We start from the raw sequence: 26,286 nt of genomic DNA, 5'->3' as shown, positions 1-26,286 counted from the left end.
AGCTGCGCCATCATTGCCAGCTATGCCATCGACGCTGAGCACCCCACTAAAGCCTAAATAAAATTTCAACGACATGGTTTCCTTTTACTTTGATCTGTTTGTAAAACCCCTCATATCTGGGAAGACCTATGTACCTCTGCTAAGAAAAGACTATTTTAAGTCTCTTCTATATAGGAGGAGAATGAACAATCGGATGATGAGGCTCCATTTGGCCTCCAATATGGTACACCAAATGTACCAGGGAGTTTTATTGCAGAGGAGTCAAGGTTGAGAGACCTCTATGACAACCTAAAGACAGCAACTGGGGTGGACACCTCACCTGAGTTGGAGTTTGGGAGACCAGATGCTGCGGAGCATGCTCATGCATCCTACAGACAACTCGTATCCAAGGTAGTGGACAACATGGGGTGGAGTAGCCCTCCATTGCCATTCGAACAGGATGGCATAACAACATTCTAGATAAGGGTTCTCAGTCAGATCCTATATTAGTTTCATATTGCCCTGCAAAAAAGGGTGGCGGAGAATTGGGAAACACCGGAAAGCAATCCGGCTATAAATAAGATCTTGACCAAGAAGTACCGCCCTTCCATTAGTGACCCCGACTACCTGTCGAAACACCCCACTCCAGAGAGTCTGGTGGCGCAGGCAGCTACTTCAACATCTAAGCAAGCGGTTTACAATACCATCCCTCTAGATAGAGATGACAAAAGAGTAGATGGATGGGCAAGAAATGCATTTTCTGCACGGAATATGGTGCTCAAATCTGCTAACTCCACAGGTACCCTTGCAAAATGTACGTGCACTCTATGGGACAGCATATCCATGGTGGCATAGCACGTTCACGAAGGAGATGAAAAAGACTGGTTCCTAGCCATAGTTAGAAACGGCAAAGAAGCCATGTGTGAGTCTCTTCAGTCGAGTCTAGATTCTGCTGACAGCATCAGCAGAGCCATGGCTACTAGCACCGTTATGCGCAGGTTTGCGTGGTTACGGAAGTCAGATTTTGCACCGGATGTGCAATCCAGACTTCTCAACATGCCCTCTGACGGGTCACACCTTTTTGGCAACAAGGCTGATGAGTCTTGAGAAGTTGCAGACCTCGAAGGTGGCAGCCAAACCTTTAGGTGCCGCTATTAGGCAACCTCAGCCTTTTCGACTTAGTGGACAACCTTGAAGGGGTAGATCTTTTTGCTACTACTCCTCAGTTGGAAGGGCGAGAGGAATGGCTGGTGAAAGGGGCAAAAGATTTCCTCGTGGTGGACGAGGAAGAGGTGCAAAGCCAGCTCAAGCAGGGGCATTTTTACCATCTGCCACTGCATCTTCTGCCTCAAAACCTCTCTGAGGTCTTGAGTCACAGTTCACCAGTGGGAGGCAGACTGTCTCAGCATCTAGAAGAATGGTGGGACATTACTTTGGATGCTTGGGCTTTGGAAACTGTGGCCCACGGTTACTAACTTCCTTTTATACAGAGACCTCAGAACAATACACCGGGGAACCACTCTTTGAGGATTCCAGATCTGCTCCTTGTGCAGTAGATTTTGACCCTGCTAGAGAAAGGCGCTATAGAACCTGTGCCTGTAGCGGAGAGGAACAAGGGTTGGTATTCCCCTTATTTCCTAATACCCCAAAAGGACTGAGGACTTAGACCCATCTTGGACTTGAGATACTTGAGCAAGTTCCTCAGGAAGGACACACTTTCTCAGCTCCTTCAGGCACTCCAACTTCGGGATTGGATGGTCTCATTGGACCTCCAGGATCCTTATTTTCATGTTCCAATCCATCTCAAGCACAGAAAATACCTGAGGGTCGCAGTTGGCGGTTCTCATGATCAACTTCGAGTTCTGCCATTCGGTCTGACCTCCACCCCAAGGGTTTTCACCAAACTGATGGCGGTAGTTTCAGCGAGTCTCCGGAGAGGAGGGATTTAAGTCTATCCCTACCTGGACGACTGGCTCATCAGGGTGCGTTCTCCCAAACAAGTCCTGGATCATCTCAACGTCACCTGCCACTCTCTTCACAGACTGGGCTTCTCCCTCAATTACAATAAGTCTCATATGACAGTGTCTCAGAAACTAACTCATTAGAGGTGGTCTGGATACATCCTTGGGAAAGAACCTGCCACCCGAGGTGAGGGCTCAAAACATTCTACAGATGGTCACCAAATTTCAAAGTACCCTTTGTCTCCCGGCCTTTGATTTTTTTGAGGTTGCTCGGCCTCATGGCATCCTGCATTTTTCTGTTGCCAGAATCCTGACTGAGAATGAGATCCCTTCAATGGGCTCTCAGAAATCAATGGTCCAAGTTCTCAGGAAAGATGTCGGACCTACTTTAGGTTTCATGCAGGGTCGCACAGGATCTTCTGTGGTGGCCCTGTAAGGACAACATTCTGAAGGGAGATCCTTTTTGGCAACCATGGCCGGAGATGACCATGGTGATGGATGCCTCACTCACGGGGTGGGGAGCCCACACCAATGATCTGACAGTCAGCTGTCGTTGGTCTCCAACGGAGTCCAAACTACATATCAATCTTCTGGAGCTGAGGGCAATCAAAGTAGCGCTGAAAGCCTGTCTGCCCTATTCAAGGGGAAAGAATGTTGTGATAATGACGGACAACACAGTGGCCATGTACTACCTCAATAAGAGAGCAGGTGTAGGGTCATTTGCACTGTGCAGAGAGGCAATGCAGCTCTGGTACTGGCCAATTCAAGAAGGAATCTCCTTATGAGCAGTTTGCCTAGCCGGAGAGGCGAACACAGCGGCAGATGTTCTAAGCAGGCAGCGCACAGTCTCCCATGAGTGGGAACTAGCTCAGGAAGTCCTTCAAGAGATCTTCACTCTTTGGGGAACCCAGCAAGTGGATCTGTTCGCGACCTGTGTCAACCAGAAGTGCAAACTGTATTGCTCGAGGGAATTACCCCCACTGGACCTCCTGGGGACGCGCTTGTGGTGTTCTGGGAATTTCCACTCTTGTATGCGTTTCCTCCAGTCCCCGTCATTCCTCACATGATCAGGAGGTTGAGAAAGTTCGGCAAATGCATGATTCTAATTGCCCTGGATTGGGACAGGAGGACGTGGTACCCGGACCTTCTGGACATGGCCATCTGTCCTCCAATACGTCTTCCACAAGAAGAGAACCTTCTCTCATGAGAGGAGGGTCTGGTTCGCCATCCAGAGGTCAAAATACTCAACCTTCCCGCTTGGTTTCTGAAAGGCTGAGGTACAAGAATGGCACCTCCCAGATGATGTAATGGAGATTTTGCTTTCGGCCAGAAGGCCAGCAACAAAGTCTTTGTACCATTGCCGTTGGAATCAATTCTGCAACTGGCGCAGAGAATAGAATGTAGATCCTTTTCTATGTAAAACTCTGGATGTTCTATACTTTTTGCTATCTTTAGCCAATTTGGGGCTCCAGATTGGTACTATTAAAGGCTATTTGGTGGTGCTGTCCATATTTAAGCGCTCGTCAGAGGAATGTCCATACTTTAAAATTCCATTGGTAACACAATTTCTAAAGGGGCTCACCAAAGTGTTCCCACCATGTCCGTTCCAGGTTCCAATTTCGGACCTTAATTTGGTGTAAAATTCCTGATGTGTGTGCACTTTTTGAACCTTTACACTCATGTCCCTTTTAAAACCATTCTATTGGTAGCTCTAACATCAGCCCGTAAAGTGAGCGAGTTGCAGGCACTTTCATCCAGGCCGCCCTTTACCATCTTTCATAAGGATAGGGTTGTTCTAAGGGTTAAACCTTCATGTTTACCCAAAATCATTTCTGATTTCCTCATAGGACAAAACATTGTTTTGCCTTCTTTCTATCATCTCCTCTGCCCCCACCCCCATCCTGGCATGGAGGTGAGGTTACACATGCTGGACCCTCATAGAGCTTTAAACTTTTATATATCTAGACTTTCAAAACTCTGTATTGATGATCAACTTTTCATTGGCTATTCGGGTCACAAACTGGGTCAGGCTGTTACTAAACAGACCTTGTGCAGATGGATCATTCTGGCCATTTCAGAACGTTACATGCTGGCATGGAAGGATCCTCCTGAAGGTTTAAGGTCCCATTCCACCAAGGGCATGACTACCTCCACAGCCCTGCAAAGGGGTGTACCGATAAAAAGTATTTGTGAAGCTGCAACGTGTTCTACTATCCACAAGTTCACAAAGCATTGCTGCCTGAAATCTTCCCTCCGACAGGATGGTTGCTTTGGAAAAGCAGTCCTGCACTCGGTTCATGAAGACCATTAAAATATAATTCTACTCCCTCCACCAAATCAAATACTGCTTTGGGAGTCTATCAAAGATGAGGAATACGTGTGAGGACACAATACATTCGAAGAACAAGTTACTTACCCCTGGTAACGTTCTTTCGACTGGTTGTTCTCCCACATATTCCTCATCTTTGATATTCAATATCCAGCTTCAGCTGCTTCGGGGAAAAAGACTGCAGGCCTGGGAGGAAATCTGCAGCAGCATAATGCACATGGAGTCGATCAAGGGAGTTGGAGACGCAGAGGCTGGAGATGCCGCATCCAATGAGGCTGGTGAGTCCTTGTAAGCCCAATATCATATCACACACCTTGTAGCCCCAATGCTAATGTGTAGGCCAACATGTGTAGTATGTTGTACCCGAGGCCAGTATAGCCCTGCTGGCAGTCCACCCACTGTCAACCTCGTTGCACACATCCACATCACATCGAACCTGCCTTCAACCCACACCCATACACCACTCGCACATCACACATGTCCCCTGTATTGACCCCACAAGTTGCACCTGCAGTCACTCAGACACATTTTCCCCTAACACTGCACAACTGCTGTCGTCACCGCCGTGTTACCACATTCCCAAAGTCACGTCAGTGTCACGTACCACTACCACCACCAGATGACAGATGCACACATCAATGATACATGTGGCACACTTGTCCCACCCACCCCCCATGTCCCATCCCGCTACATCATCAACACAGCAAATGCCATAGGCAGCAGACTCATGTGTAACACATCCGTGTGTCAATCAGACAACCCCATGTCATACAGCTTGTGTGACACACACAACACCCAAAACGGAAAACATCACTACCCTAGGCACACCGCACATGCACCCACACATCATTCCCTGACACATGCCTGTGTGCACCATGCCATGGCCATCAGCATGTCCATGCCAACACAGATACATCTGAAATCACTAGTACTTATGTCTGTCTGATGAATCCACAACCATCACTGATGCCCTGCCTTTCTGACCCACACAGGCACATCATCTGTAATGAGGCCGAACAGCCGACCACATAGCGGAACAGCAGGGCACCCCGCCACCGGCCAACTACCACCTCCACCCAGGAATACAGCTCATCCGGCAGCAGATGGGAACGGGCTACTACTGCAGCCGGCCAGCCACCACCCGAACAGGAGGCACCTGTTGTACAGCCATCCACTCTCCCCCGACAGGAGCCATCTGTTGTCCAGCCACCCCCGACAGGAGCCACTTGTTGTACAGCCCCCCCTTCCCTCCTCCTGACAGGAGGAACCTGCACCCCTCATGCAAGGGAATCTACCCGACGACATTGGGGAAGACGGTGGGCCTGATAATGTATCCAGCGACCACAGCTACGCCGATGCTGAGGGTTTCAGTCCCATGGGCCCAATTAGCCCCCAACACATACAACCATCAACCCTACGCAATGTTTGTGACATCGAAGGCCGTCTGTCCAGGATGGAGGCACAACAAACATCTATGCACACAATGGTGCAACAATAGCTGGAGGAGGCCTGGCTTACGCGGGAGACACTACAGGGACACCTCCAGGAGGACCGCACAGATGCTGGCCGAACCACACAAGGCATATACCATCTTGCACATCGTGTGAGGGAGGGGAATGGGTCACTCTCAACCCTGGGTGAGTCCATCGCTGTGTTGGTGCAGACACTTGCTGAACAATGGCACATGCCCTTGAACTGGCACCATCCTCAAGCAACATTCCCACAAGTTCACAACAAAGTAGCCCAAGGCGTAGATTCCTATGGCTGATTCGCCCTGCAGAAGTGCGCACCCCTCCATATAAACGTGGATGCAAATAGAACACAGACTTGGCGTGTGGCGGAACGGATAGTTGGGGAGGCAGTGTAGTGAGGGCTAGTTGGGGTGTGGGTGTGGGGAGGGATAGTTGGGGAGGGGTTGTGAAGAGGGATAGTTGGGGAGGGGTTTGGGGGAGATTGTAGAGGTAGTTAAGGCCCATCACAAATGTAAATAGTCATTTTTCTCACAATATATATGGTGTCCAAAACAAAATGATGACTCAACATTGATCTTTTAGTGTGAGTGAATTTATTTATGTACAGTGTCCAGTGCCCAGTGTGCTCGATGTCCAATGATGTGTGTGTAGCAGGTGCTCAAAGGTAGTGGTGTATAAGGTCTGCACATGTGGCACGTCCATCATTGCCACCGCAGCGCTGGACATTATCATCATCCTCCTCATTCTCGTCCTCAACCTTTGGTGGCAGCATGTCCATGTTCGGGGCGTAGGAGGACATTGCGCCTGATGCACATGTTGTGCAACATGGCTCATGCCAACACAATTTTGCCCACCTTCTCAGGGCTGTACATGAGGGCTGCCCCATATCTGCTGAGGGAGCAGAACCTGGCCTTCAACAGGCCAAACGTCTGCTCAATGTGCAGCGATTGCGTACATGGGCACGTTTGTATGCCTGTTCATGCCTGTTGTGGGGTTTCCTTACGGGGGTCATTCACCCTGGCATCAGAGGATACCCAGCATCACCTGCATGGGATCAACAAAGGTACATGTCAATTTCCTGGTCATTCCATGTTTGCACAGGCTGTATAGTAGTTTGCATAGATAGGGTCAGCCTGTCTGCGCACACCTCTTTACCAATTTTTTTGAAGTAAAGAAAAGTATGATGCGTTTTCGTTGTCCTTGGCAAAGGTTTATTCATTCATCATAAACAGTTTGCTTCACTTGAGTTGAATTACCTTCATTCTCCTCAAACATGATATGCCTGATATTTATATTCACAATAATATCCTTTGACTAGATGGTTTTCCTGGTGGAGTAGTGGCATATATTGCGGTCTCTTGCTATCCCGACACGTGTTTCTCTGTCTCCGTAGAGACAGTTCTTCAGGGGATATATTATGCAGTTTGTGTCTTCAATTGTTACATTTTTGATTCACTAACAGAAACCTGTAAAAATAGACATTGATGACTACGCATCCAACTGGGGATCACCATAATTGAATTCTTAGATGTGCATGTTAGTTTGAGATAAAAGATTACACAACATGCTAGTTACTTACTGTCTGGTAATGTGGATACTGGCTGTGTGTCTTGTTATTTACTGGCGGTCTTATTCTGGTGGAATAGGTTTAGGTTACTGTTATGTCATCTGTGGCGTTTCCTACAAAGTATATATACACAGATATTTATCTATGTCTGTCAGCATCTATAAACAAATTTCGTTTCTTCGTTTTGTACAGGTTGACAGGTTGCTTGTCTGTGCCTAACATATAAGTTACTAGATGCTTCATATTGTTTTGTTTGCAAAGTTCTTCAAATCTTAGAAACAGTGTGGTTTTTACATACTATGCAGTATAGGGTGCCTAATATCAATTATATTTTCTGGTCATTTTCGCGCTTACCTTGATTGCACATTTTCTTCATGTTTTGTGTTTTGTGTCCCAGTCCGATTGCAGACTGGCTGCATAGTGTTTAATTGAGAAGACTAACATGCACAGGCAGAATAGAGTTTAGATCTCATAAGTTATTTTTCGTGTAACGTAAGGGAATTTTGTCAGGATGCGTGTGGGGTGTGTGTTGTGCTGTTGCATTCACATGGACCATTCACAGACAAGATTACCTCTAACAATTTCCCAGCAACTGACATAAATGGATGTAAGTGTCATTAATGTGTCACATATAACTATATGGTATGCATTTATAATTTAGTGGTAGTATAGGTATCCAGTGTTTATTACGAATCCTTTATATAGACATGCTTTGATATCGTAACCCATATGTCGAAGGATATATTGATGGAATATGTGTGTGTGGGGTAAAGGGTTAAATATTTGCTATGAGGGGGTATTTTGGGGTGTGAAACAGTGGATCGGGTGACGCTGCCACCTTCAAATCATAGATTAGTGGTAGTGAAGAATTTTCCCCATTCAGAGGTTTTGGTCTAAACGCATTCCATTTAAAGTTGTTACTTTTGAAGACATGACACGGGTATTAACAGGCAGTGTACCTGTCAAATGTGTGGGCATCCACAGGTTTTTCTGGGCTGGCAGCTTCTGGATTCTCTGGCAGAGCATCATGTGTTGTGTTTTTCCTTAACTGTGTATTTGCCTATCATTGTCACTATGGTGTGTTGCATTCTGGTACATGTGGTTTTGGTTAACTGCTGGATCAAATATATGGAGTTATGTATGCACTGTATATTTTACATACATGGCGACACGGCTGTCAAGGCCTTGCGCTCTGGCATGCTACTACTGTGTTGCACCTTCAGTTACACTTACACATTTGCCCATTTCATGCCCTCACAACGCTGAGTAGGGTCATGTCCCCTTCAATGTGTGAGGTTTATTGTTGTTAGACTTGTGGGTAAAGATGTTCCTTGCTTAGTCCTCATCTACCTTTGCCTTTTAATGACCTCTCCATCCTCTGTGCACTTTCGCAGGGATTTAGTAATTGTAGCAGAAATTTGCAGTAGGAGTTATGATGGATTAATGCATGCAGCCTGCACATCCACTGGCCATGGGTGTCATACTGGGCCATTTCTTCTACACTCCACATAGCCTTGTAGATAAACTCACCCAGCAGCCAGGCATGCTCTGCTGTTCACTGCACCCCCAATTCAACACTCCACATGGCCTTGTATAGTTAGACTCAACCAGCAGCCAGGTATGCTATGCTGTTCACTTGCCCCCCTCCCCTCCAATTCAACACTCCACATGGCCTTGTAGTTAGACTCACCAAGCAGCCAGTTATGTTGTCCAGCGTGTCGTGCCATGTACCAGTGCAGCGTGGATTTCCGCAGCACCATGGTGTCATGTGCCAGGGTATCTTGCACAGCAATGTGTGATGAGTTGGCGGGCATCACACACCATCTGTACGTTGAGGGAATGGTACAGCTTCCTGTTGCGGTACACTACCTCCACAGCATGCCTAACCACCAGCTCCACATGTGTGCAATCCACCGCACCAATTAAATTAGGCATGGCTGCAAGTGCATGGAATGCTATTTTTGTGGCATTCACCTCAGCAGTCTGTGGAAAGCTGATGTGGTCCTGTTATTGGGACAGGAGTGCATCAAGCACCTGGAAGAGCACACGGGAGAAACAGGGTTGGGAGATACCATGCAGCTGCCCCACTGGGTGCTGGTATGGGCCTGTGGCAATAAAGTGTAGCACAAACACTACCTCAGCAAGGAGGGGGATGGCTGTCCGGATATTAATGAGGCTGACTAGGTCATCATGTATGAGGTCCACTATGGTGGTGATGGTGTCCCTGTCTAGCCAGTACAGGGTGTGGATCTGAGCTGGGGTCAGGTTGAATGGGGTGGCCCTTAGGCGAGGGATGGGTGGCTGCCTGCGGGGTACAACCTGCTGCACATTGGGGATTTGCTGGGCCATGATGGCCCTCCTTCTCCTCATGCGCCTCTGCTGCATCCTCTGCTTCACTGCCTCTTCAATCAGTATCTCTGCGGGCATGTCCGCCAGCTCCAGTACTGCTACAGCTAATGCTAGCATTGTGGTTCTGGAAGGGTTGACTGGCTGCCTGGTGATCCTCTGAGTCGTACAGGACAGCAAGCCCCCCAACTGTCAAGTCCCACGCACTTGCCTGCTGGCCTTCCTGCACTGCCACCTGGCCCTCCTTGCACTACCTGGGTGTGATTCCCTTGGGAGGACCTGCCCTGCTTGCACTTAACTCAGGGCCCTGTTGTGGGTGCACTTCTCCCGTTCCTCTCCCCTCTGTTTGTGGTGAATGATACAGTATGCACTTCTTTGGTTGCGCACTTGCACGATCTAAATGTTTCTAGGCATGGTAAGATCGTTTGTCTTGTTCTCCCTTGTTTTCCCCTCCCTGCCTGGTTGTGCCTTGGCGCATTATAAATAACAAATCAATCAATCAAGTAATTGGTCACTACTGCGTTATACGTGTCTTCTTGTTCTTTAAGACACAAAATACATAGACAAATCTGTATAGGGTTACCCAAAAGAGTATAATTCTAGATTACCAAAGCACACAGTTGAATTACTATAAACACAGTTACTTACATGTGTGAGAGGATTGAAATAAATCTCCCTGGTAAACGAATTACGATTTCTACCTTTTTCAAGGTTGTATAGCTATTTCTGAATGAGTATCTGCAATTCCTTAAAACACACAAAAAGAGAAGACGAGCATCGTGCTAAATACATTACCTTGTGGCATACAGCTTAGGCTATTCGAAAATCTAAAGTGAGCCTTTATATCATCCATAACTTACATATGCTGGCAGGTTAGAACCAGCTCCCAAATGGGTCAAAAGCGGCTTGCCGTGTGGCTGCAGGCAAAGAACGGCCATTAAGGCTAATTACTATTTATATAGTGTGACGTACCATGGCTGACGTCACACCTTCATTAACATTGATAAACACTCCAAGAGTTTGTGTGGTAACTGCTGAGTTCTTTCATTAAACACATGAGGTTCTTGTGACTAAAACTCCACCCTGCATACTAATCCCTAAGTCCTCTCCGCTTGATTCACCAGTGTTTAATAGATAATATAATAAATCACCCATCATTTGTGATGCAGTATCCTCACCAGTGTTGGAAGCTGTATGCTAAGATTTAGACTTTGCCAACAGGTTGAGCTCGCCTATTCGAAAGCTCTACATGTTATCATTACAAAAGTAACTGAACATTTCTATAATTCCAGAGTGGTCCGGAGGCCGCTGGTATTACTGCTCTGCCTTTGGTTGGTGTGACGTGGCACGTTGAGTGCTGAAGATGTTAAATATGTCATCTGCACTGGATAATTACACTAAACAAAAACTGCCGTAACCCACTTAACCAATAATATTTAGTCCAGATACATGTACCCTTACTGCAAACCCCAAGTGAGTTCATGTTATTATTTGAATATTAAATAGTTATATTCAAGCATTTCAATTCTGTGCTAGGATTGTGACTTCATTAGTCAATATCCTCCTTGAACAAAAGGACACATTTAACCTCAACCATATGAATGCCCTGTTAATAATGCTTAACTAATGGTGGGCATTGGATATAACTGAAATATGTAGTTCCGTGGGCTGAAACCCAATTTTCTTTGCGCTATTGGTTAGTGCACTAATGTGTGTGATTGGGGCAAAGGCCCGCAACTGAACCCGTCCACTGCACTCATGTAATAATATTTAACCTCATAATAGGTAGGCCTCAGCTGGCCTTCACTCAATGCATTTGGAGTATGAAAATATTCTTAATCGACTACGTTTTTCAGATACAATTTACTGTGTGCTATTATTTAGGCACTATTACATGATGGTTATGCTTACACAATTTAAACTGGTAGGTTCTATTTAAAGAAATACTCCCATCTCATGTTCCCAATTAAGACCCTTCATGGTAGTTCGATATTGGCAGATCTTTGCTTTCAACTGTCACTCGTCTCTCCATCGCCTTCTCTTGCAGAGGGTTGTAGTTTTAAACCAACAAATTGTATATCCCTCTTCTTGCCAAATTGGTGGTGTTCCTACCAGTGTACGGATAGCAGTAATCTTGGATCATCAGTTCCTAAAGTACTTCGATGTCCACAAATTCTCACCCGTACCTCTTGGCGGTACTTCAAATATAAATGAGTCCACAAATGCATAAAATAGCATACACCACCTAACATGCTTGGACATGCTGCAGGTTCCACATTATAAAACTGTTTTGTGCCTTTTTAACCTATGATTTGTAACAATGCAAACACATGTTGGTTGTTGTCATATATTTTGAAATAAGAACAATATAAACAATTTCTTGTCCAAAAAAAAGACTTTTGATGTGATTTTTCAAGAATTATGTAGAGAATAATAGGAGGGGTGTTTGGGCGCCGAAGCCCAGGTTTAATTTGACTTAAATGATGGTGAACTAGCATTGCAAGTATAATTTCCTCCATGTTTCATTTCAAATACACCAGATATGCTTCTAGATGGGAAAGGATAAATGTATGATGCCTCTTTCTAGGCCCTGGCTGGAAAAATTATCTACATCCTCTGGTAACTTTGCCATTGCTCAGCATCCAGATTTCACTGATCTCACACGTATTGAATGATGTTACACCTTTTACCCGATCATGGATTAGGCATACTCCGAATTTTCACCATTTTGGGGCCTCATGTTTACCTCAACTTTTAGATGTGCCATATGTCTTGAAGCTGGAGTCTCACCCGCACACAACGTGTTTTCCTGGGAGAACGCTGTACTTGTTGGCACCAAGCTTCCCTGATAAGCAACGATGGGTCACAGCACTGGAGTCAGTGGTTGCAGGAGGCAGAGTATCAAGGGAAAAGGCTGAAGCAGATTCTGTAAGTATCAACATAAGTAGATTTAAAACATGTTTCGTACATGTTATGCTCAGTTTATCTACATCTGTATGCTGTTTGTATGCGTCCTCAAACTGTGAGGAGCTGAAAGGTGCTATTGATATTTCTTTCTCTGCCAGTACATACCCATCCATGAGAAGCCAAAACTTTGACCCTTTGAAGGTGCATGCTTTTCTCTTTTGGACCATTCTAAAGCTTAGTGTTCAGGCCTTTATTTGAGTAGGAAACACTGTTTGGTGTCTGGTGACGAAAGTACCATTTTGAGCCTTTTGTTCATATTTGTATTGGTTTAATAATTTTTCTTACTTTAACCAGGCCCTAGTAAGGGCACGATGCTATACATGTAGTTATCTTTACTCTAGGGTAAATGTGAAGTCCTGAAGTGTTATAACAAATGACAAACTGAACGAAAATACATCCAATGGAACTTTGGGTGAGAGTTAGGGGAAGAGTTTTATAGTTACAAGTTACATAATGGGCAAATCCACTACATATAAAGAGTGCTGATACCGGATGTTCAGTATTTCTGTACATTTGAGCTGTGAATTGGTCAGGTTTATAACATGAATTGTCCCTTTAAGCAAATCAGGTCTATAAGGGTGGTAACCAGCCAGGCACAGGGTAACCAGCCAGGCACAGGGTCACGCTTTCAGGTACTATGCATTGACCCACACTCCCAATAAGGACAGACACTTTTCCAAGTTCTATTATCAGTAGAAGGATGCCTGTTGTGTGGCTGACAGATTAGGTCCACAACCTGTGGCAATTTAGGTTTATAGCATAATGGTTCTGGATATTTTGTTTGTGTTGATGACAAACCATAGTGAATGTTGGCATTAACAATTGCAACCTGTTTATTTGAAGAATTTGTTTTTAGTATGAAAGCAGTGTGCCTGTCTGTAATACTTAGTTTGTAACACCCTCTCACTGAAAGTCCAGTAAGTTATACCAAGCTCCATAACTCACGCACTGACCCTGATATTGATGTGTACTAGGCTAACACGATCCTGTTCGAGGAGCTCCTGTCCCCATTTGTTCAGGTAAAGACTTAAAACTGCTTATTTTGTGGAGCTTCGCTTGGGCTTTACATCTGTCAGCCTGCTTCTTCGTGCCTGTTTGATCACCCTTGGAAGTATAGACTGAAGCTTCACTGCCAGTTCTGCGCCTCTGCATTTTCCGTTGCGGAAGAGAGACTTGCAGAGGGCAATATGTAATGCTTAAGCTATAATGTAGCTTTAATTAAAATGTATCAGGCAATAATCTGCTAGAACCTTATGGTGCATATTGTTTTTAGAAAGGCATTAACATCTGCAGCTGCCAAATACATTTGTGAGATGCGTGTTTATAGTAAAATTAACCCTGGTTCAGAACTCGTTCACAGGATGTTTGCCTTCGCTCTCCACATCACATTCAAGTTGTTCATTACTTTAGCCTTAAACTGTATGGCAACTCAGCGTCTCTACAACCACCTTTCCCCTTTTCCAAGGCCTGTCACACGCATTCAGCACTTCTGCTTAACACATGTGCCTTGCACTCGTGGTCTCCTGGAACGGCTTTGACATTAACACTTTGCAGAGTGCTGTAATAATAACTGGGTTTTGTTACTGGTTGCTGTTTGTGGTGAATGATGCAGTATGTTTTTCCCTATTAAAGAAACTACTTGGAAATTCTCTGCTGAAGCTGGAGGGTGAAGACAGACTGGATATAAACTGTACAATTCCTCTCACTGATCAGGTAATATGTGTTACATTAATTGGTTATATTGTTTTCCAAATTTAATTGCTATTGAGTGTATAAGAAGGTACTGTAAACTTGATTGACCCCATTGTGTTAATTTAAATAATCACACCCCTATGGCTAAATATCCACCTTTGTTTCAAACCCATCAACCTAATAACGTCATTGGCTCTATGTTGAACACAGAACCCTCCTCCTAATGCTGTGCTTGCTGCATGAAGCCATCCGACGGAACAGTTTTAAATACCTTCCAAATATGTTTCGTCTGTTTCCAAGAAACTTAGAAATCAGTTCATCAACATACCCCATTGGTAGAATTTTAGAGCTGAAATGTAAATGCTGCATAGCGCTTTCATGAAGGAACCCCCAACTGTGGAACAAATTGACCCTCGACCTGTGATCAAAAAGTTCTGCAAGGACCTTAATATTACATGTGTAATGTATGATATGATAGGTTATTTATAACACGTTTAATACCCAGAGATTTCTAAACGCGGACCCGAGGATCGAACCTGTGATGTTCCGTGTTGTCTTGCTTCCAAGGCGAGCACGTTTCCCCTGAGCTATCCTCTCGAGCCACTGTACAACCTGAAACTGTTTCTTCTCAAAGTGTGGCACACTCACCACCAAGTGGCCACAGTACCAGAGGCGTTGTTAAGGGGGGAGAGTGAGGGGGTGCTGAGGGAGGTGGCTATAGCCCTGAGTCTTTTGGTTGTAGCCCCAGATAGAAGCTCAGGAGTTACAACCAAAAAGGCTAGCTAGCCCCCTGTCCCGGCAGTCCTAAAATTATCATAGCCCTGGATCTTTTCCAGACCTAGCAACACCCCTGTACAGTACAGAGGAAGTGCTACGGTTTATGACCAGTTAGGCTCCGAAAATAACATGCTTTCCTGGGCTCTTTTTGGAGCTCGTGTGAGAAAGTGCTGTTTTTGGCTATGAGACCCCTGTGCAGTGTGACCAAGCAGATACAAACTGGTATCTTTAAACGCTAGCTATGGTGGTGAATATTTAAGGGGCATGCACAGTAACCATAATTACAATGCATTCATGTATGGGACCACCATATTCCAGCAGGGATCACGAGGAGCAGCATTGGATTCTAGGATTCCTATTACAAATAAGTGTTTGAGTCCACAATCCTTTTTCTCTGGGAAGCATCGTTTTTCACACCTCATTGGTAGTTGGTTTTGTTGCCAGTAGGATTTGAGTTGGGTGGTTAACGTACTTTCCCGGCCAACCTGCTTGTTTCTGGCCAGACCTCGAAAGATTGTTACCATGATTCAGCTGTTTTGAATGTTTTTCCTACCATTCCTGGTGAGATATTTGTAGACATTTTGCATTTTTAGATGCTGTGAGCCATATGGTAGATCTGAACATTGGCAGCCAAAGGGAATCCACATAGAGTGCCTAGATAGTATTTTCCCTCTTGATGTGAACAAGTGTTAACATTCTCCAGCATTGGATCTTTAATGGATTTGCATGTCGTCAGGCTGGGAATCCTCTATAACAGTAAAAGCAGTTTACCTTTACATTTGTAAACTGCTCTTATTGGTCATTCTTGGGTCATATTGCCCACAGCCAATAAGATTGATTTTTATTTAATTTTCAGTATTTATAGCACGCTCAGGATGGACTTATCCGATAAAGGCGCAGTTGGATCTACGGAAAGGTGATAACACAGATGTAGAAAGGGGAAACAAACCACCAGATTAACCATGCTGCCACTATTTAAATAGGAATGTTTTGAGCACCTTTCGAAACTGGACAAGAGTCTGACTCCCACTAATCTCCAAAGATAAGTTGTTCCAAAGTTTGGGGCCAAAGACAGCAAATCTTCTGTCTCCTCTAGATACGTATGTCGAGCGAGGGGCACTCAGTAGTAGCTGATCACTTGAACGGAGAGACCTAGAAGGAGAATAGCGGCAGATTTTGGAACTTAGTATTCGGGAGCTAACCCGTTTATACACTTAAAGATCAGGCATGTCACCTTGAAGTTGAAACGATCCTCCACTGACAACCACGCAGTGTTCTGCGAAGGGGGGAGCCATGAGCCGATCTGCCCATTCGGCCAACCAATATAAACGCTGCATTTTGTGCTTTCTGGAGCCTCTACATCTGTTTGGTGGGAATTAAATAAGGTTGTTACAATAGTCCAAATGGGTGTCTGATAGAGCACCCACCAATACAGTGTGATCCTCCTCTGGGATAAAAGGTATGCGCAGAGGATAATGGTCTGCCTGGATCTTAGCTCCAACCAGAGCTTTGCAGCCCAAATTCTCCTGCCAAAGGCAGCTAAATTATTAATTCTGGTGGCAAATTGAAGCTCCTCACTGAGGATACGTGGGACAAAGGATTCCCTTGCAGCCTTAGCCAACTGCCTGGGCCCGAACATAATAAGCTTGGCTTTGGCTGCGTTCAGCTGGAGCTGATTTTGTGCCATCCAGGTATTTCTCTTTTCCACACAGTGGTTAACCTTAAGGAAAGCATCCTCAATGTTGTCAATTTTGATGTACAATTGTTGTGTATCGTCGGCATATGAATGGTAGCTCAGACCATGATTCTTCACAATATTCAATACAGGCTGCATGTACAAGTTAAATAGCAGGGGTGACAGTGAGTTCGTTTCAGTGGGGTCTGAGGTGAAGCCTCCAAATTTCACCCGCTGATGTCTATTTCCCAGAAATGAATCAAACCATTTACTGGCCTGTTCAGAGACATTCCCTGACGTTCTCAGGCACTCAGGAATAATGTCGTGGTCTACTGTATCGAAGGACGCAGGCAAGTCTAGCATCACAGAGTACAAGCCCTCCTTTATCTGCGACCTCCAGCAACTCATCGTACACAGATAGCAAGGCTGTCTCAGCCCCGTGCTTAGGCCGGAATCCTGATTGAAGCCTGCCCAGCAGTGCCTCCTCCACAAATGATTGGAGTTGGAAAGTAACCACTTTCTCCAGTATTTTACCAGGCCACCCTAGGCCTGCCACCAGCCGATAATTCTTTAGGCAAGCCGGATCCAAGTTGGTTTTCTTTAAGAGAGGTGTAATGGTAGCATTTTTTAGCTCACTGGGAACCAAGCCCTGGGCCAACGATTTGTTGACAAAGGTGGTCATGAAAGGAGCAATATTCTGAGCCAGGCGCCTGGCAGCACAGGCGGATAATGTGAACAACATTCATTGGTGGGCTTCAGATTCGCAATGAGGGATTGAATTAAGTCCTCTAACGGGTCGAAAATCAAACTGCACACCATCCTTGCTGGTTTCAGCTGATGATATGCCTGGCCGGGGACCTGGTCCTAAGCAGTCTGCCACCCCAAGGTCCAACTTGTCTTCCTGGGCCTTTGCCACAATACACTGCTGTATTGCTTCTATTTTATCTTTAAAAAAACATGTTGAAGGAGTTGGCTTGTGCTAAAGAAGGCTCAAGGGACAAGGCAATACAATTCAGTTTGCAGAATCTGATAACCAATGTGAAGACTTATCTAGGCTTGTTACTGGCATTGGTGATTTCCTTGTCATGAAAATGCCTTTTGGCCCTAAAAATTGCCTTTTTGTAAATCTTCAACGCTGTCTTAGCCCTCTCGGCACCCTCAGGTGATCTACTCTCTCTCTGTTACGCTCACCTGGTTCCCACGGGGGTGTCGACCGGAACTGGGCCACTGTTGTTTCCACCAGCGTGACGTGTAGCGCCGAGATGACTGAGTGGACTGGCCCGCTCAGCCTAGTTTGTCTGGCTCGCAAGAATATTCTTCTGAAAAGGAGAAGAGGAATTAACCACCCGTGGAATTGAGTGTCAACCCACCTTCCCCACTCCCGTTGTCTTCCCACAGATCACTCTTGATGTCCCCTCCTTAGTCTCACCTGATGGTTTGGAAGGATGAGCTCTCCATCCTGCGTCGACTGCAGGGGCGCGTTGATGACCAGTTACTTCACTGGCGTAGAGGAATTGGTGAGTTCCAGTATTGACTCTAAAGTACAATTGTTCATAAGAGTTCAAATGTCTGATCTTCACTCTGTCCGATTCCTTGCAGGTTGCCGATTAATCCACTCGAAGATTTCCAAATGGCACTTGGTAAGATTCAGGTAAGTCTATTGTGGTTTTCCCCTTAGGGGCCGGGGTACGGCGATGAAGCAGAGTTGACTGTGCCGACCCGTGATGAGGTGAGACCCGCGTGGTAAATCAGGTAAGTTTTGTGGGGGGTAACTGGTATTGTCTTTGCTTTCTCCCCTTAGGGGCCGGGGTACGGCGATGAAGCAGAGTTGACTGCGCCGACCTGAGTTGAGGTGAGTACCTCCCGTGGTAAATCAGGTAAGTCCTTGGGGTTAGCTTGTATAGCCTTAGAGAGTCCCCTTGCTCACCTTGCTGTCTTTGTTTCCTTAGGTGTCGGAGGGCGGCCGCGAGATGGAGAGAGCGTGATAGAATGTTGAAGTACCGCCAAGCAGGTGAGTTCAGCGCAGCGCCGTAGGAATGCGAAGCAATGCTTCAAAGACTTCTGTCTTTCAGTTCCGTGGCGAAATGGATCAGGATTCAGGTAAGGATTAAAGTTAAAACTCATGTTCTAACCTTTATCCTTCTTTTCTTCTTGTTTCAGGAGTCCCAGGACTGAAGCGGGCGTGGCTGAAGACTGGAGCTGCTGAAAACACGGTGAGCGTTACGCTGCAGCAAGCAGAATAACGCGAAGCACGTGTGGCTGTCCGGGCGTGGTTTAAATAGCCTTGGAAGAAGATCCAGGTAAGTATTCTTCCACAGCCCCACCCAAGTAACAAAATAGTCCCATCAGTAAAATAGTTCCTCCTAAGCCTCATTTGGCTTGAGTCTTCATGCAGCATGGTCTGCCTCAGGTGAGTATGCAGCATGGTCTGCTTCAGGTAAGTTATAAATAATGAGCCTGGCGCCCATGGCGCCAGGCTCATTATTGATAACTGGCCCCTAACTGGGGCTTTTGGGCATGTTCCAAGTGGCATGATGCCTGCTTCCGGGGCTGCTGGGCCTGGTCTGGTCTTCCGGGGGCAGGCATCATGACACACTCCATATTTTATCTGTGCGGCGGACCTGCTTCCGAAGAGGAACTAGATCAGCAGTAACCTCTTCCCCTAGAATGCTGGCCAGATCTCTGGTTTTTTCGAGTCAACACTAACGGTCCATCCTTCCTAACCCCACTCCCTCTCCCTGGAATAGTCAGGGCGAAGAATTGGACATGGTCGGACCAATGAATGGGAACCATCTCCTTCAACGCTACGCAATTGCCCCTGGTCAGTAGTACATCCAGACAGTGGCCTTTAACGTGATTTGCAGCAGTTGTAAGTAGCGAGAGACCATGGTTCCCCATTATTTCTGTCATGCGATGGAGCAAGTGGCATATCTGGAACCGCTGGAAGAGTGGCCGCCATTAGATGTTCCGGCACGTTGTTTTCTCAACACGCCTTGCCGGTCTAGTCGTTGTAGGCATGTCGGACCTGGAAGTATTTAGCCTTTTACTTCCGTCTTACTGACACGTTGCAACGTTAGGCTTCCCTTTGTTCGTAACGCTCGTTTGTTATTTCCCTTGCGGTTCCTACCGCCATTCTTTCCTCTACCTTCCGGTTTCCCCCTCTCTCTCGCTTTTCATTTACCATCTCTCTGGCTGGTTCCCGAACCTCGTTCTTTTCACCATTTTCCTGTGTATTTCGCTGTTGCCCTTCTCTTGCTTCCTCTTTCTTCGGTTCGCCCTTCTACTTACCTTGGATCTCTGTTATTCTCTGTCTTCTTGCTGTTCGGTCCACTTCCGGATTTCCTCCATCGGACTTGCCTTCCTGATTTTGGAGTCTCCGTACTACTGCTTCTCATTGGAATTGTCTACAACTGCATCCGATCCTGTGGAGGGTTTTTTTATGTCTCAGGCTTTTTCCCCTTAACAGACGTGCACAGGGATCCGTCCACAGCCCACTATTCTAGTGGCACTATCGCGTCCTTCCGTGGTCGTCCTTATCTTCTAAAAAAAAAGAGAGAAGCCAGCCTTGAGGAGCAAGAAGAGGAGAGATTCCAAACCAAAGTTTAAAGGTGAGGAGGAAGGGGAAGGAGGGGAGACAGTTTACTTCCGAGGAAGAGGACATTACTGAACAGTGTGATAGTTTGCAACGCCATCAAACAAACATGGCCGAACCACAACAGCTCCAAGAACTTGTAGCAGCAGTCCAAAATTTGAATCTAGAGGTTTTAAAGAGTGCCAATACTACCTTACAACAGAAGATGACTAAGAGGGAACAAGCCTCTACTGATCTTCCTCCACTCCCATTGGTCTCTGGGAAATTTGATGGTGCACCCAAAAGGGTGACAGAATTCCTGGATGCCTGCAATCTTCATTTAGCTTTCCAGACCCATACTTTTTCCTCTGACCATGCCAAAGTAGGGTTTATGATAACCCACATGACTGGAAAGGCCCTGAGTTGGGCCACTCCTTTAGTTAACCAAACTGATCCGGTTCTGCAAGGTTATACTGCCTTTGAGGCACTTCTACAGCAAACCTTTTTGAGAACTGAAACCACCTACATAGCATCTGAAGACCTCTTGGACATCAAACAAGGAAACTCAGATCTGTTGTCCTATATCACATCTTTTAAGCAAGTGGCATCTGAGGCAGGATGGCAAGAGCAGGCACAATATGCCATATTTTGCAGAGGATTAAGAGAGGAACTTAAGGATGAACTTGCTCGCATTGCCCGGCCTCAAACATTTGCAGATCTACTTACAGCCGTACTACGGATCGACTTCCGACTGAATGAACGTCGCTCCGCGAGAAGAAAGAACAGGAACCTACCGTCTTTCCCCAAAACACTTCCCTCAGCCTCCTCATCGACCTCATGACAGGCGAAAGAGGAACCCGTGCAGATCGGCACATCTCGAGCCCCTCTTACCCCAGAAGAACAGAAGAGACGAAGGGAAGGCAGTTTGTACATGTACTGTGGGTCCTCCACGCATTTGCTAAGAGACTGTCCAGATGTCCTTCCTAGACGATCGGGAAACGATCACCCTCGGTAAGTGTAAGGACTAACTTCCGAGGGGCACAATCAAGTCCTTATGCCACTCTTTCTTTGACGTCATCCCTAACATCTGAAGACTCCCGTCTCATGGTAATTGTCGTGTCTCTGAGAATAGGCGACTTCCACATCCAGACCCAAGCTTTATTGGATTGTGAAGCCGCTGGGAATTTCATGGACACGCAGTGGGCTGAAAAGATGCGATTATCCCATGTAGCCAAGCCAGAAGATCAGAAGGTCGAAGGGGTAGAAGATTGTGTTCAACATCATTCACGCAGCCCATTTCCCTCTTATACTAGGCATTGGTTGGTTACGAAGGCATAACCCAACTATCAATTGGACCAAAAACATTCTAAGCTTTCATTCCACTTTTTGTAAAGAGACATGTCTTCCTGAGCCTCATTTTGATACCATCAAGGCAATGTACAGTTTGGAGAAAAGTGCCATACACTGCTTACCAACCTTCCTTAAAGACTACTCGGAAATAGTCACTGAAAAGATTCGAACTACCTTCTCACGGCGCAGAAGACTGCTGCATTGAACTCACGCCGGACGCATTGGTCCCTTTCGGACGGATGTACCCTTTGTCTCTGGAAGAAAAGAGGGGGCAGATGTTTTGTTGTGGATGAATGGGTTTTGGGCAATAATATCCCATGATGACGGAGGGGATGTAGAGTAGGGATGTATTGGAACTGTGGGGGTGAGGAGATACCATGGCTCGCCCAAGGGCGTTCCTCCCAAGTCTCCTCCAAGGGTCCCTTTTCTTAGGTGATCCTCCCTTGATTGTTCGCCCCCAGGGTTGGCATCCAAGAGTGATGGCCCTCCTCTGGCCACCTAAGTCAGGGATCCCCGGGAATAGCATGCGAGAAACGCTACAGGTTTCTCACAACAGTAGAGACACTTCTCATGAAGATCCTCGATGTACACGCTGTTAAGCCGAGCATGCCTTGACTAGGCTTTTCTTCCTCGTGTCTGTTATGATGTCCACAGACTCCTGAAGGCCTCAGATGCAAGTACAGCAGCTCCGGAGGCGATGGAATGGGATGAAACTTCACACCTGTAGGTGAGAAGCGACATGGCACCAAACCGAAAGATCTGATGGAAAAGAGCAAAAATTGACAAAATCATCAAATATCTAGAAGAGAGATTTCTCGAGGACTCCCAACACTTAACGTGCAGTAACAACTTGAAGATGGTCTCCAGGGGAGGAGCTAAGGGGACCGATCTGGCGTTATAGTGCGGGGGTCAATTGATTGGGGTGTGCATTGGTGTGGGATTGTATCCCGAGTGCCGTTCTGTCCGGGTGGGAACTTCATCCCCCAGATCTGCCCGCACTGGGCACACCGCACACATGTCATCCACGAGCGCCACAAGCCTTATCAGACCTGCGTCAGCATGAAGCAGCTGCTGCTCACTAGCACCTCGTTGTTGGAGATGCTCACAAACCTAATACCTGTTCTACTATTTAATTAATTGTGATATTTTAGCATACTTTTAAAAATATTTAGTTCATTTTATTCTGTGCGGATTCAAACCCACTCAATTTAGGCGTTATAGCGTGGGGGCCCATTGGTTGGGGTGTGCATTGGTGTGGGATTGTATCCAGAGTGCCGTTCTGTCCGGGTGGGAACTTCATCCCCCAGATCTGCCCGCACTCGGCGCACCGCACACGTCATCCACAGGCACCACAGGCCTTAGCAGACCTGCGTCAGCACGAAGCCTGTTTAGGCCTGTTTGCGGCCAGGAGCAGCAGGACATGCTGCCGGTTTGTTCCGGAGTGCAGACGTGACTGGCGGCTAATGGCCTCTCGGTTATACTCTTCAGGTTTGCAACTCTGAGGCCGAGTAACACTGTGAAGTTAGTGGAGAAGATCGTGGGATTGAGGTATAAGGGGCCTTCTCTAAAAAAGCTTGACAATGGGAAGGGCTCCCTTACATTGCAAGCACTGAATAAAATCTGTAATTTGGGGATATCCAGAACTACGCTGGAGTCACAGAGGCCATGTGCAGTTGTGGACAACTCTGTGCTTATAGCAGCACTGTTCAATGCCATTTCTGCCATTGCCCATGCGGTGGAAGTGGCAGAACTCATTAACCTTCACAACCTAGATATACTCCTAGTGACCGAAACGTGGAAGGCCAAACGGGCCTCAACCCATTTTTTGAACTGCTTCTTGATAACCTGAGCCAGAGTGTGACATCCTGCCTATGGGGGGGGGGTGCCTTATTCCGTGTTGTCTAACGTGGGAAGGAGAGCTACTCAGCCATATTGATTCTTAATGTTAGAACACTGAAGTTTCTTTGCATACATATTCCCATTTACACACTTTTTGTATAAGAGATAGGGCAGGCATTAAGTTGTGTTAGTATAGGCCATTTTGAGTTGACAGAGATTGACGAGGACTGTGTTTTCTTTATTATTTGATGGTAGAGACTACTCCAATCATAGATATAGGGCAAAGTAGGTGTTTTTCCAAACCCAACAAATCTAATAAAGGTTTTGGAATTGTATCTCTTGTGTCAGTGTCATACTTGGGATACCATGGGCCTCATTACGAGTCAGCCGGTCCGGAAAGAACGGTGGTGGGAAATCCGCCACCACTGTTCTTTCAGGACTGGCTGATTCCGAGTCCTGCAGGCGGGAGGTGTCACTCCCGCCAGGTGTGACCTGGCGGGTTTAACACCACCCGCCTGCAGGCGGACGTGGAAACACCGGCACCATGCTGCCGGTGTTTCCACTTCCCCATTCCCATGGAGTCCTATAGGACTCCATGGGAATGGGGATTTACCGAATTCCGCCTCCGGAATTACTGGGTCACCGGGGTACTAATGCCCCGGTGATTCTGGGAATCACGGAGGCGGACTGGTAATACGAGTCCGGCGGTAACCTGCCGGTTTTTCCAGCTCGGTTACCGCCAGACTCGTAACGAGGCCCCATGTCTTCCTTACACTGTCTCTACCCAGACCACGACTTGAACAACTGTACATCTGCCAGTCGTTCTCAACAATGATACGCAAGGACCACCACCGGAGGTTTAGTGGCTTGGTTGGATAAAGGTGCCAGGGCCTCTGTGTCAGGCGCTGTTGCGAATTCCTGCAGGAGTGACCATTGCCCACCAGACCCCCCCATGTCTGCCAGCCTAACAATCCTGGTTTACTACAACTATCAAACTGGCAAACCCAAGGGGAAAGGGGAATTGGGAAAAAAATAACCAACGCAGATCTTCACTACACTCACATCTCCTGCTCCCTTCCTGGACTGGGTATTCTTGGATTCTCTGACTGCTGCAAAGGCCTTAAAGGTAATCACAGTAAGCAGCAATTACTATCAACTTGCCTCTTCTCACTCTTACCTTAATCTCCTTTGCCTCCCTTGACCCTTAAATACCTGCAGCCTATGCTTTATGTGCTGATGGGCTTTTCTTTAAAGGAACGGAAGTAATGTTAAATGTCTATTATCTTCCTGGTTATAGTTGCTTCTGCTTGCTGCTTTTCTTTTGCTATTTACTACTAAACCACATATGAATCTGTGAGTAATTCTTTAACAAAAGTTCTCTTCTGAACAGTTGCACTCTATTATCAGCCTGCTTGCCTTTGTGTCTTAAGATCAGTTTGTGAACCTCTTAACTGCAAGCTCACTGCTCAACGACTCTTCTCTGCTGACTCTTTTTGATTAATGCCTTGGTTCATGGAGTTCCTGTGCATTAGCTCGCGCTGTCCACTCGCCTACAAGTCTCTTCACTACCTAGCCCGAGTTCGCGCAAACGTTCCCTCACGTTTTCTCAGTTCACTGTCTCTTAGTACTTGCAACTGTTTATATCCACGTCTTTGCCTTGCTGTGAGGACACGTCATCTGACAAGATCAGCTGTCCGTTCATCCGATTGCTATTAGAGAAATGTGTTGGGTGCACGTACACACGCATCCTTGCTCCTTACTCTAGCCAAAACCGACGTGAGGCAATGCACGTAAGAATGCGAGCGAACGACGAAAAACGAAAGTTAGTAGCTTTGCGGTTTATTAATAATTTAGAAATTAGGATCTACCGCCAGCATAGGACCGCGCGCCTAGTTAATTATGTTATTTCGCGGACTGGGACGTAGCGACTTGTTCAAAACGACTTGCGCACACAGGTAGCGGATTGTAGACTGTTTAAGCATTTACATTTCACGTTACTTATTTACAAATGCTATGTACCTTCAAACTACACACTGAAATTTGCTCAATTAACTTTAAACTGTAACAACCGCACACAATTAATTGAAAAGTCATGAATTAACTTGAGCTATTAGATTATTGGCACTTAGCTTTCTTCATCTGTATTTTCTTTCTTGGTTGACTCTTGCTTCTGCTTCTTGTGGTTTCTCTTTGCTCTCACACTAACTCTTCTGGTATTGAAATCTTCTGAATCTTTACTTTAACACTGCTGAACTAGAAAACTGCGACCTGTACCCTTGAAAACTAGAATGAAAGGCAGTCTAGAACTCTGAAGAATACTAAATTACCTCACCACCAGGCGCAGCCAATCACTGCTGCAGAGCTGAGCCTCCATCTTGCCCTGGGGAAACAAAGGTTTCCTGGCAGCCACATTAAGGAATAACTTCACATTCCCAATCTATGACCCTCTGAAACCAGACTCATTCCCAAACACTAGCTGAGATAAACTACTGATCACCACTCCTACACCTCTAGTTAAAGTGTTTAAATAATGTACTGCAATGTGGAAACCTAAAAGAGGTTTTAAAGAGCATACGGTAATAAGGAAACCTGACAATGCACCGTGGGACCCTGACACTCTGTCCGTAGTTCTGCCTCTGCCAGGCACAGCAAACCCCTAGAGCGCACTCCCTCATCAAAGAGGTTGAGTTCCCATGAAGAATCTTCCAATTTGAAGAAGGCAAAAAAGGGACATGGATGACACACTCTTACTGCCCCCTCG

The 26,286-nt window shown here is 46.2% G+C and overlaps 1 protein-coding gene across 20 annotated transcripts in view; it reads left to right on the top strand.

Moving 5' to 3' along the window:
* CIT (citron rho-interacting serine/threonine kinase) overlaps nucleotides 1-26,286 on the top strand; it is a 2,264,529-nt gene that overhangs the window by 1,861,806 nt on the left and 376,437 nt on the right. For 14 of the 20 annotated variants that reach the window (XM_069619715.1, XM_069619714.1, XM_069619724.1 and 11 more), the window contains 3 exons: nucleotides 12,413-12,582; nucleotides 13,596-13,640; nucleotides 14,254-14,334. In XM_069619715.1, the coding sequence (XP_069475816.1) occupies nucleotides 12,413-12,582; nucleotides 13,596-13,640; nucleotides 14,254-14,334 (296 nt within the window). The remainder of the gene's footprint in view (nucleotides 1-12,412; nucleotides 12,583-13,595; nucleotides 13,641-14,253; nucleotides 14,335-26,286) is intronic. The other 6 variants (XM_069619729.1, XM_069619718.1, XM_069619723.1 and 3 more) reach the window with 1 other exon arrangement.

This window comes from Ambystoma mexicanum, chromosome 10, assembly GCF_040938575.1.
Source record: "Ambystoma mexicanum isolate Mex_15411 chromosome 10, UKY_AmexF1_1, whole genome shotgun sequence".
NCBI classification, from domain to species: domain Eukaryota; kingdom Metazoa; phylum Chordata; class Amphibia; order Caudata; family Ambystomatidae; genus Ambystoma; species Ambystoma mexicanum.
Note: the sequence above shows the minus strand (reverse complement) of the source record. Positions and strands in the feature narration are given on the sequence as shown.